The following is a 12,662-nucleotide window of genomic DNA, read 5'->3' on the forward strand; positions in this document are numbered from 1 at the left end:
TACCTGAATTTCACCCAATAAAAAAGCATTTTTTATGGCTGCCCAATGTCTGCCAATATTATTAGGTAAGTTAATCAGTGTATCTGCCCTCCGAGCTCTCTGACTATTAAGTGGCAGTTGGTTGGTATAATTAGTCGATGTTGAACTTGGGGGGGTCGCAGTTCTCCAACCCTGGGAGAAATTGCGGCGTGGGTTAATTGAAAAGTTACTTTATGGCAGCCTCTGTGCTCTAACAATGTATCACCAATGACAGCCAGTCGAAGATGCAGAAATCCACAAACCTCCTTCCATTGTCAGAACGGTCACTGAGGCCGTATTTCCCCTGACACATCCGAGCAAAATGTTGTCAGAGCTCATCTCAGATCTTGATAGGTGATCACAGTATCACCTTTAGGAAGCGTTTCCTGAACTGCGTTTACGTAACGTAACGTGGCATAAAATGTCCTAATTTTGCGGAGTAATTTAGTTTATATGGGAGGTGCATACATAAATATGCAACGTGGGAGTAGATAACTCAAATTATTTAAAGGTTATTCTTCATCAATTCTGAAGTATTCCTATGGACAAGCAAAAGCAAAAGCACCAACATTGTGTGTATAATATTTTTTAAAGTAAAAAGGCAATGCTCAATTTTATTATTTATTGCGACTCCATAAATATCAGATCCTTAGGCAGAAGCCTTCTTTTTGTAGAGACCGTAAGGGTAACCAGCGTATCCGTAACTTCCGTAAGAAGAATATCCCAAAGGAGCACCAATGGAACCTGAGTAGGCTAATGGAGCGGCGGCGGCATAAGCTGGAGCGGCATAAGCTGGAGCAGCAGCAAGAGCTGGGGCGGCATAAGCGGCTGATTTGATGATTGGGGCTGAATAGGCAAGTGGAGCGGCGGAAGCTAGTGCTGGAGCAGCATAACCTCCTAAAAGTGGGGAACTGTATGCAGCTGGTGCGAGATAGCCAGCTGAAGCAGCACCAATAAGAGCGAGAGCCAAGATGATTGATTTCATTTTGTTACTTGTTGGAAGAATCTATCTGGACGAGTGAATCCTGAATGATACTCCTTGGTTCTCCGGTGGCTTATTTATACAAATCATGGTACAATTTTTGCCATTGAAACTGAACGCATTTTGAAGCTTTTCCAAAATCTTAGTTTGAAAGCTTGTTTATTGAAATTTAAAATTTTTTACTTACTTATGTCGTCGTATAACTTGAATACAACCGATTTGCATAAAATCCGACTCAGGAACTTTTTCTGATCGTGCAAATATTGTGGGTATTGCATCATGCTAGTGAGCTTCCTCCTATAGTGCTTGAAAAATCTCTTATTTTTGAATGAAGAAAGGGCTGCCTGGTTTTTGAAGCAGAATTGAATAAAAATTATTTTCCAATTAATACCTAGAAGGGCAGGGAGAAAATTCCATGAATAATTGTATCGTGCTTGACTTCTTGGGTTTCGCTTTTGATGGAATACTCAAAGCATCTTATATTTGTTGATAGGATGGCTCTTACCCTGTAATATAATTGCCTCTCAAGAAATTAGTGCATTCGAAAATTCTGCAAAAAATTCCTTTAGCTCGATAAATTTCATTCACGAACCTGTATAAGCAATTCTTGAGATGGGAAGTAAATGAAATGTGTCTGGGACTGTGAAAAATGGGGGAGCACTGACTTAAAATGCTACTTCAAAGGATCCCATTTTCTTACATTATAAAACAAACCACTTTCGTTTAAATTCTTTTCTTTGACGTCACGGTTTTGCACGCACTTAAATGGATGTTTTCATACTTCAAATAGTGGTTGATCATAATTATGATGGTCATAATGATTGATGATCTCCATAGGTGTGAATTAAAATTTTCTGATGTTTAACCAAAATGGAGCCAAAATTTACACCTCGAAGTATGATCGGCTCCGTTTTGAGAAACCATTTAACCGAAAAATGGGGCGATTAATTAAAATCCTGCCATCGAATTTAGGTATAAGAATATACAAATTCATACCAAGAAGTTAATTATATTTCAAAACACGTACATTGCATAGCCTAAGGTAGACTTAAAGTAATGATTCCAACTGCTTGAACCGCTCAGTTTTCGTCAGGTTGCTGCCATTGACGGTGCTAGCCCCTGTTTCAATGGGGTCCGTTATCAAAATTCGATCTTGTTCAGATTTACTCTGAGAAAGTGCTGTATGAAGCGATCATTGTAGTTTAGGGCAAGTTTCTCAACATCAGGTAACAATATCCGTGACTAAAACAGAAGGATAGGGGACAGGGTTCTTCCTTGATGAACACTGCCAGAGACACGATGCGGTCACACATGGGCTTAATTACTCTCAAGGTAGAGCCCATATATGGACAAAGGGGCAGCAACCCTATCGGTCGAACTAAAATCAAATGGCCGAGAGGCGGCACCGGGAAACACTGTACTCACTTTGGCTTGCTGGCCGCGGTGTAGTAGGCAAATCCTCCAAGGCTTATATAATTTTTTGTGACTTTGGCCACGAAACCTTACCAGGGATATACTGGTACGATGGGAACTGGGATAGCGCTCTAAATTTGCATGTCTCAGGAGAATTGTTGGTTCATGTATTTTTGACCCGGTCCAAGCCGACAAAGAAGCCTTCAGGCCTCAAATGTAAAATTGCGTTTCAACTCGATTGCCACATTCCTTATTTTGGTAGAGATCTAGGTAGGTATTGCGTCTGGTACCGTTGTTGTTTGTCACAGCTGGACTTCGATTGTGGTCACTAACTCAATCAGTGATTTAAAAAGCGTGGGATTAGGTCTACATGACAGGTACTTATATTAGTTCGACGCTACCATCCCGCATACAGCTAAAAAATTCGAAATAGCTCAAGATGAAAATATCAGCATACTTACTACTGAGAATGCTTGGGCTATTTTAAAAAGGCATGAATTAAAAAGCTAATTGAAAGAAACTTGGGAAAAAATTAACCGGTTCCAACACAAAAGACTTTTCGGATCAATGGACTATCATTTGTTAGCTAGCAGGTGTTAGCTTACTTTACGAAGTAAAATGAAAAAAGAGAAGATTTGTTAAAATGTTATTCGGATATTAATTTCGTATTATGTTTCAAGAATACAAGGACTTCACCAGGTATTATACGATTTAGAATTGTAATCAAGGGTTCCTTTCACATCTTTTGCTGTCCATCATCCGCAGATATCTATCATTAACGGTTTTCACAGGATCATCGAAAGGCAGTAACCTTTTCTTCTCATAGCTTCAACTCGTCACATTATACATATTATAATTTGAGAGATTAACTAGGGAAAATCGCAAGAATTTACCGCATAACGAATGCACAGCCAAATACGAAAAACAAAAAAACAAGTCGGAATACCGGAAGCTCGCGCTTCGGATATAAAGGTTTTGTGTTCATCTTATCTAAGAAATTTCAACTAACATTTTTCTATCCGTATAGAGCTACAAAACTACGAGACATACGTACATATTACAGCCGTAGATGTTACGTTCACCCTAAACAAACAAACTGTCTATTTTCGAATACTGTACACATATAGGCACGTATATAGATTGATCGTACCCATATTTCCGATTTACTTCTTATATCTATCTGAATTAGGCACTACCCGCGAAGTCCATGAGCACGCATATATTATATACCTACATACACACACGTCCCGTTGGAATAATTGATATTCACATAGAAATGACTTAAAATCTAAAACAAAATAATCCTTTTCCACCCAATTCATTCGTGGTGGTATTGACGAATTGATATATGATGATGACATCATGCAGGTTGTAGAGTGCACGAAATTCACAAAAAAGTGTAAAGTTTTACCCCCTATAACTTTGTTAATAATAGTTTGATTTTCTTCAAACTTGGCCAAATTGTGCATTATGTTCTTCTTTATACCCATGCTAACTAAAGCGCCAAATTTTGTACTTCTGGGATGAAGATAAGGGGGGTGCCGGGTAAATTTCTAAAATGTGGAAATATACTATAATTAACTTTATTTGTGCAGATATCGGAACCGGATATATTTTGAGGCCTAGATTTCGTAGAGATGCACTACTGCGATTTTTTTCAGATTTTTCGGTTGGATAGGTTCTGAGAACGAGACCTGTTACACTTTTTGGGGGTCATATTTTGAGCCCTCACTCCCCTATGTTTCAGCCAACATCAAATATTGAACCAGTTTCAAAAAGTACTAATTGAGATCTTTCATTTGATACCCCACATGGCTACATCCTGTGAAAAAAAATGTTGCACCCTCCCTTCACATGTATGAGAAGCCCCCCCTTAAACTAAACACAAAATGGCGTCAGTTCCTGCATGTAAAGGGAACGGTAGATTACATACTCCTACCAATTTTCGTGACGATTGGTCCAGCCGTTTCCGAATAAATCGGGTGTGACAGCCAGCCAGACAGACAGACAGACAGACGGACAGACAGACAGACAGACAGACAGACAAGATACAAGCCCCGAAGTACATTGTACGCATTGTGGTCGAGTTTCTCCTTGGGAGAAGACTTTACTGCGACTCGAACGATGGGCTAACAATATTCCCTACAACTTGCGGAGTGCCACAGGGTTCTGTCCTGGGTCCCTTGCTGTGGCTAGTTATGTACGATGGAGTGTTGACGCTACGCCTACCGGACAACGTGACAACTATTGGCTTCGCCGATGATATCGGAATAACGGTGGTCGCAAAGCACCAAGACGAGATCGAGATCTATGCAAATGAGGCGATATGGGAGATCAATTCCTGGTTGAGAAATTCTGGCCTTTCACTTGCCGAGCATAAAACAGAAGTAGTTCTCATTAGCAAGAGAAGAAAGAACACAACTGTGAAAATCAAAGTTGGCGGAAAAACAATTTACTCCCAACCATCGCTCAAATACTTGGGAGTAATTATTGACAGAAGACTCAACTTCAAAAGACACATTGAGTACGCCGCAACTAAAGCGTCTTCCATCGCTACAACGATCTTGAGGATACTACCGAACATTGGTGGGCCAAGACAAAGTCGACGTCTTCTGCTCTCCAGGGTAGTCAGCTCCGTGCTACTCTACGCAGCTCCAGTTTGGGCAACTGCTCTGAATAACAAAGTGAACTGCCGAAAATTGGGAATGGCATATCGATTAAGTGCACTCCGGGTATGCAGTGCATATCGGACAACATCAGGAGAAGCGGCATATGTACTAGCAGGGATGCTTCCCATAGACACCTTGGCGAAGGAAAGTCGGCGACTCTACGACAAAACGTATGCAGCTGGAGAGTTTAGCGCATTTCGACGGCAGCTGGCACGGTGGGAATCTATCGAACGGTGGCAACAGTGATGGGACGAGTCCCAAACTGGTCGTTGGACATACCGCATCATTCCGGATATTCGGAGATGGTTTGAACGAAACCATGGGGAATCAAGCCACGAGTTAACATAATTCTTGAGTGGACATGGAGGTTATCGTGCCTATTTACATCGATTTGGTCAATACTTGATAGGAGTTCCGTGGGGAGAGTGGAATGAGAAGGAGGTGGTTTTAGTGAGTAGAAGTCTCACATAACTGCGTGGCAGGAGCCAGCAGTAGGTTTTGAACCTTTCCACCTTTCACACAAAACCTTAAAAAGACTCGATCGTACTCATGCTGCCAAAAACCCCTGACTCGTGTAGTGCGATTAAAGTGAACAAATCATCTGTGCTTCAGGTATCAACAACATGCGTCCTATGTCTCTCATTATGAAATTTGGAGGTATGATTCTTTACAAGATTTCCAAGAATATGAACCAACATTTTTGGTAATATATTTTTAAGGGTGCCTTTTTTGCGTAATTAGTGATAAAAATGCTGGAAATCGAAATCTGTTTTCTTTTTAACTCCTGTAAAATTTTTGATTTTGATGATTCATATTCATATCCTTAGAAAGTAAGTTTAAGTAAACGATGTAAAATTAAAAGCTTTTTTGTTTCAGATAAAAATTGGAGTCGCTACACACCTTGCAGTTGGAGGACTCTAGTTACGACCTTCAGCGGAATATTCTCGTTGTTGTGTTTGTTTGTTTATTTTTAGCTTGAACTTTTAGAAAAAAATCTCCAGAATTGTTCAGAATATGACTAATAACATCTCCAAATCTGATTAAATTCTAAATAATTCTTCCTACAAAAAAAATTTAATAAATAACGGCTTCCTAATGTGGTTTCTCCCCTAATTGCACTTTAAGGATTGAAGCGCAGTAGGAATACTACCAGGGCTTGAAGCAAGAAATTCTCATCTGTGTCGACTTGTTCTTTACTTTGCGGCAAACACCCAATTACTTCGATTTGAAGTTTTGGTAAGAAAAATTTCACGAAATTGTATCAAGTGTATCACTCGTATACACTCAAGTTACCAGAACTAGACTCCCCTCAAAACACAACAAGTCGGGAAACCGGGAGCTGGACGCTTCAGGGTTTTGTGTATTTCTTAGTACGTAGCACGTAATATATACATATATTATGTAAGAATATCCACTTTCGGATGATACTGACATTCATAGTCTTCAATTTGCAAAAAAAGTGACAACTTTGACGTATTATAACTTTGTTAGTAATAATGTGATTTCCACTAAACTTGGTGAGATCATGCTCTATGCCATACCCTATATTGTTTCTTGGTACTACCATGAACTTAAGGGGGGTTTTGCAGCCAATTACTAAAAATTATAGCAATGTACTATTATTAATTTTATTTGTATAGATATCAGTATGGAAGCTATAATATTTCGGAACCCAAGCACCATATAGTAGCAGCCTCCTGACTTTTTCAGATTTTTCGGTTGGGTAGTAGAGAATGGTTCCCTTAAAGGAATGATCACTTTCAACCCCCCGCACTCCCCACCAACACATGTCAAATGTCAATAAATGTCAAAACTAACGCCGGTTTCGAAAAGTACTAACCGGGGCCTTTAATCTGATACCCAACATGACTATATTTGATGAAAAAAAAGTTAACACCCTCCTTTTGCATGTGTGGGGACCCCCCTTAAATTCGTCATAGAACTACACTCCTCCCAAAAGGCAAAATGGAGTCTCCCCTCCGAGTCCAGGTGAACATTTTCTCAACCTCATCAGCCGGTCTTTGTCCCGCCAATTCACGATTTCACAGTCCCCGACCTTGTTCTTCAAATTCGAAATCGGCAGCAATAAAAACAAAAATTACACACAATTATATAAAACTTTCCGCATGGCTAAATGAATTCATTCAATTCAACATTCGCCCCAACTGACCGCACAATATTAAGCTCGCAAGTAGCAATAGCGAAAAGGTCAACATCCTTTTTGTCTCGCCAACGTTCAACTTTTAATATATATTAGGGAATCATTATTATCTAAAAATTGAAAATTTTTTAAATGGAAATGGGTTTTAAGGTTTAGTGAATAAAATAAAATTAATTAATGTAACATTTTTGATATAACTTAATATTGGATGGAAATTAGGAAAGTGAAAGAAACATCCTGGGAAAGTTAAGAGGTACGAAAACGTGAAGAAGAAAGAAGAAATGCTGCTTATTATCAAATGCAAGACGGCCGAAATGCTGCTTATGTTGCTAAGCCGCGGATACTACAACTTAATAATGAGAATCCATTAATGAAATCTTTCCTCATTTGGGAAATTTAAAAAGCAACAGACGCACATTTCTCCACAATCTTTGGTGACAACTTCAGCAGGTCCACGTTTGCAACGGGCCAAGTGTACTAAGAAAATTAATCTTTTTAACCCGCTCCTACTACGAAACCAGTGAAAATACGGGAAGCTGCTTCTTCGGGTGTAAAGGTTTTGTGTTCATCTTACGTGAGAAACTTTCTACGCACATTTAGCCATTCGTATAGGGCTGAAAACCAAAAATATTATTTCATGTTTTTTTTTTTAATATATATGTACATATTACATTCTTAACATAGCTTATTACCAAATACTGTACTTATCATGCACGTATATAAATTGATCGCACAAATATATCTATCTGAAGTAAACCCTTCCCATTCATTAGTACTACTTATTAATACATACATTTGTCTATCTCGAGTAATTTATATTGGTATATAATTGGCTAAAAAAACTAAAGCGAAATGTTTCCCTGCTATCCCCTATTTATATGAGTTCCTTTTGCTACGCTATTGACGAATTGATATGTTGTGATGACGTCATACACGTTTTAGAATGCAGGAAATTCACATAAAATATAAAAGTTTCAATTTATATAACTTTGTTAATAATAGTTGGATTTCTTTCAAATTTCCCACAGTTAAGCCTTATGTTATCACTGCCAAAAGTTGAACTTTGAGTACGAACTTCAGGGAAATTCCCGGTCAAATATCTGAAATATGCTAATATACTATGCGATTTTTTCACATTTATCGGTTGGACACGTTCTGAGAACGGAACCTGTTATACTTTTTGGTGGTCATCTTTTCAGTTCTCACTCCCCTACGCTTCACCCGATATCAAATGCAGGGCAATTTCGAAAAGTACTAATTGAACGCTTTAATTTGATATCCCATTTGACCATTTTGCACTCCCGTTTCGCATGTAGGAGCAGTCTCCTTAGACTCAACATCCAGCCGTTTCCGAAAAAATCGGCTGTGACGAACAGAGAGACATCGAATCGATTCAAAAAATGTTTTGTTTCACGCAAAACACGGCGGGGCAAATTCACCGACCATTTCGCCCACGTGACTGGGCAGCGGGTTGCAGACCAGTACCTCTTGATTACTCACAGTAACACAATTCCAATCGTCATCAAGAAGCGCGCTCGATTTGTAGTCATCGGGGAAACTGGCGGTCAAGAATCGTTATGGGCAGAGGTGTAGGCATCAGCAATATCTCGCCGGACTGCGGCCAACGGTTTCAATTTCCGTCGAAGTACTCATCTTTGCCTTTCGATTGAAGTCTTCCCTGAGGTTTAGGATAGATCCTTTGCGGAGCTAAAATATTTTCAGACTCTATGCATCTGCAGCAACTCCGACAATTCTATTTGTAAGCAATGATGACGTTACTTCTTGACTGTATGTTGGTATGTCGCTATTCCAAATAATGTCATTTGTGCACTGTGATGCAGTTTCGGCTGCTAGGTTGCATAATCAGAAGATTTGCTGTTGCGTTATTTATTTGAGTGATTAAAGGGCTTGAAATTTCGGCGTGACTTATTAAAATAGGACACTGTTAGCCTTAAATCCCCGCTGACGGTACTTTCTGCCGTATACGATCGGTTGCGATGATACGGCGAAAGTAGCTTCAGATGTGTTCAGAATTGAGCGTACACGAGCTCCGCTTACATTATTGATATTGTTATCTCTCATAACAGCAGCATTGAGCGGAAATACGTGTAACGAAAGTGAGATACGAATGAGCCACTAGCTTAGAAAATCATTCTTTTGAAGTACGAAGGATCATCTGCACCTGCTTGTTTCTTAGTGCTTGCATTAGGTAAAATCCGGCACCTGTGACAACTCGAAAACAAAATTAAATGTATAAAGAAGAAAGGATGCATAGTACGTGGTGGTAACGTTAGCAGTAAAGATCAAAGAAATAATTACATTAAATCGTACTGGTCAAATGAAAACAATAAAGATAAAAGACTACAACTTTGAGGTTGTTGACAATTTCTCCTGTCTAAGGTCGAAAACCAGAACCGCTCACAATTACGACAATGGAATCCGTGCACAATTGTATATTTGGCATATAAAACTACGCACTTTGCTAAGATATTGATATTTAGTATTTTGGGTTGCAGTAATTTTCCACGGAAAGGACAAATTTGTGCTATAATGACTGTATCAGTAATAGTACGATTTTGATCAAATTTGGCGTATCAAGGTTTCTATTTTAGTATATATTACTGGAAAACGCCAGGATAATGTGAAGTGGGGTTTCTATTCTACTCCACAAAAACATATTGATATACTATTATTAACTTAATTTGAGTAGAGATCGATATAGAGATTATTTCGAGGCCAGGACGTGGTATAGAGGGAATTTCAGGATGTTTTTTAGATTTCTCGGTTGGGCAGTTTCATCATCATCACTTTCAACCCCCGCCTTCCCAAGAATGTCTAAACTAAAAGTGGTTTCCAAAAGTACGACAAAACTTTAAGAAACTGTTCCGCTCGAAACGTCACATCATAGGGTCAAAGCTCTCCTGTACAAGACAATGATCTTGTCAGTCCTCATGTAGTCCTCGGAGATTTGAGTTCTTTACAAGAGAAATTGTGAACTTTTGGCCGCGGCCGTCTGGTTATGAATAAAACCTGTCTCAATAGGTTACGGTGATGGGTTATTTAATCCGTATGGGTGAGCAGAGTCTATACGAGTTGTTGAAGAAGTTAATACGAAGAGTTCTTATCAGATCATTGATAAATCCTTGCAACTATTGAATGAATCCAAATATTATCAGCTTGATTTGATACATTTCGGTTGCTGGTTAGAACCCAATGGATCGTGGCAAGATTTTTTGCTGAGATAGTGTGCCGCTAAGTGAATTTAAATGACTTTACCATGGCTTTTATTCTCAGAAGAACAACTCTCTTCATCGAGCCTATGTTTGTTCTATCAGAATTGGTCCCTTCCGCAACTACAATGGGTGAAGAAGTCGCTCTTGAACAATAAGGAGGTTCCAGAATCTCACAACTCAAATACAACTCCTGCTCTATTTGGAGAATATAAGGACAAATTGGGCATATCGCCAACAGAACGTAGAACGTCTATTTAAAAAGAGTACTTCGCATAGTGCAACAATCAAACCTATTTCGAACTCAAAATTTTGAGCCTTTGTCCAAAAAATTTCCCTTAAAGAGAGAAAAAGTGAGTGCGCTTGGATTATTTAATATTATTTCTAAAGGATACATGAACATTTGAACGCTTCCTAATCTTCCTTTTTTCTTCTTGCAAATATGCAAATTTTTAGATAGTTTGTACTACATTGACTCCTCTATGCAATCTGCAATGATTATCATTATCATTCGGACTCTAAAGATTTATTTTCATACATTCGTGCTTGGAATAATTTTTGTTCGATAGACCAAGCCCAATTTTCCTGAAATCTTGCCTGATTACGACAATTGAATGCTTTTTGGCCGATACGTACGTATTGAATGGATAATGTTGCTGCATTCAGTAGTTCATTGAATAATTGGCAAAACAAAATAGCTCGAATGGCGTAGCTAGGCGCCTGTCTATATATTCATTAGTTGCTTTTACTATCATAGGGCCCTAGTGCGTACTTTAAAACAAACTCGTCGTAAATTCAGCGCTATTCGTTTAAAATTATGGATGATGCAATACACACAATACTTGCACGATGTTTTGTGCGTAACATTATAGTTTGAATCTAATACTCTAATCCAGCTTTGCGACCAAAGCCATAATCGATCAATAAGCTTCAAAGATGAAATTTCAAAAAAGCTCTAAAACAAATGGGCACAAGCAAACCATGATTTGTATAAATAAGTGACCAAAGAACGAGGAAGTATCATTCAGGATTCACTCGTCCAGATAGATTCTTCCAAAAGCTAACAAAATGAAATCAATTATCTTGGCTCTCGCTCTTATTGGTGCTGCTTCAGCTGGTTACCTGGCACCAGCTGGATATGCTGCTCCACTTCTGGGAGGTTATGCTGCTCCAGCCATCGCCACCGCTGCTCCACTTGCTTACTCAGCTCCACTCATCAACTCTGCCGCTTATGCTGCTCCAGCTATCGCCGCTGCCCCAGCCTATGCCGCTGCTGCTCCATTAGCCTACTCAGCTTCCATTGCTGCTCCATTGGCCTATTCGTCGTACGGAAGTTACGGATATGCTGGATATCCTTACGGTCTCTACAAGAAGAAGGCTGCTGCTTAAAAATATAAACGCTAGATATATGATAATAAAGAAATAAGTGGATAATGACTTGAGTTTTTTTTTTGTTTTAACCGTAAAGATGCCCACTATACAAGTTTTGCAGCTTTAAAAACGAGGGGGAGAGATGAAAGAGTAAAAAAATATGTAGTTTATGTGGTGATAAATATGACGAAAATAGGATATTTCAAGGAGCTCTGAATGTTTGTTGGTTACCTAAAGTTCCACGCCGTTGGAAACACTTCTGTACACCTAGTACCAGTTATCAGTAATGGCCCTTTATACGTGGGATAAAACGAGTGTTTCTGAAAAATTGAGTAAAAAAACAGATTACATTGGATGCCTTTAAAAGAATATGACTGTAAGGAAACCTTATCCGCCAATAATACAAAAAAAATCATCAGGGTGGTCGAGGTGTTTGAGGAAGGATGTCCTGACACCTAGTCATGGTTCATTAGAGCCATCCCCATCCTCCGAAGACGACACTATGAGAAACGTCACCGATAGCACGAAGAAATGAAATGGGATACAACCCCGGTGGACTTCGATTTCGATTTCGTAGTGCGTAGGACACTCCAGATATATTTCTTGTTCACGTTGTCGAAAACCTATAGCAATTGTTGAAAACCCGATGAAGTGGAGATGTTTTTAATATAGGCGGATTCAGAGCAGAAACCATTCTGCTTTCTTTCGACCAAGGTATTCTTTGATGCATTCAATTGTTTGTTTGTTTTGGCTATTTTCACGACAGTCGCTCAAATATCTCTCCAATTATCGGACCCGAAACAGGTGCCTCGTCTTGC

The 12,662-nt window shown here is 39.1% G+C and overlaps 2 protein-coding genes across 2 annotated transcripts; one reads left to right on the forward strand and one right to left on the reverse strand.

Annotated features, from left to right (window-relative positions):
• Positions 1 to 626: 626 nt before the first annotated feature.
• Positions 627 to 1,070, reverse strand: LOC119649083 (cuticle protein 16.5-like). The gene has a single exon (XM_038051083.1). The coding sequence runs from the start codon at positions 1,001 to 1,003 to the stop codon at positions 668 to 670; it is 336 nt and encodes a 111-aa protein (XP_037907011.1). The 5' UTR covers positions 1,004 to 1,070; the 3' UTR covers positions 627 to 667.
• A 10,471-nt stretch (positions 1,071 to 11,541) lies between these two features.
• Positions 11,542 to 11,862, forward strand: LOC119648450 (cuticle protein 12.5-like). The gene has a single exon (XM_038050206.1). The coding sequence runs from the start codon at positions 11,542 to 11,544 to the stop codon at positions 11,860 to 11,862; it is 321 nt and encodes a 106-aa protein (XP_037906134.1).
• The last annotated feature ends 800 nt before the right edge of the window (positions 11,863 to 12,662 follow it).

Source organism: Hermetia illucens, chromosome 2 (genome assembly GCF_905115235.1).
Source record: "Hermetia illucens chromosome 2, iHerIll2.2.curated.20191125, whole genome shotgun sequence".
Lineage (NCBI taxonomy): Eukaryota > Metazoa > Arthropoda > Insecta > Diptera > Stratiomyidae > Hermetia > Hermetia illucens.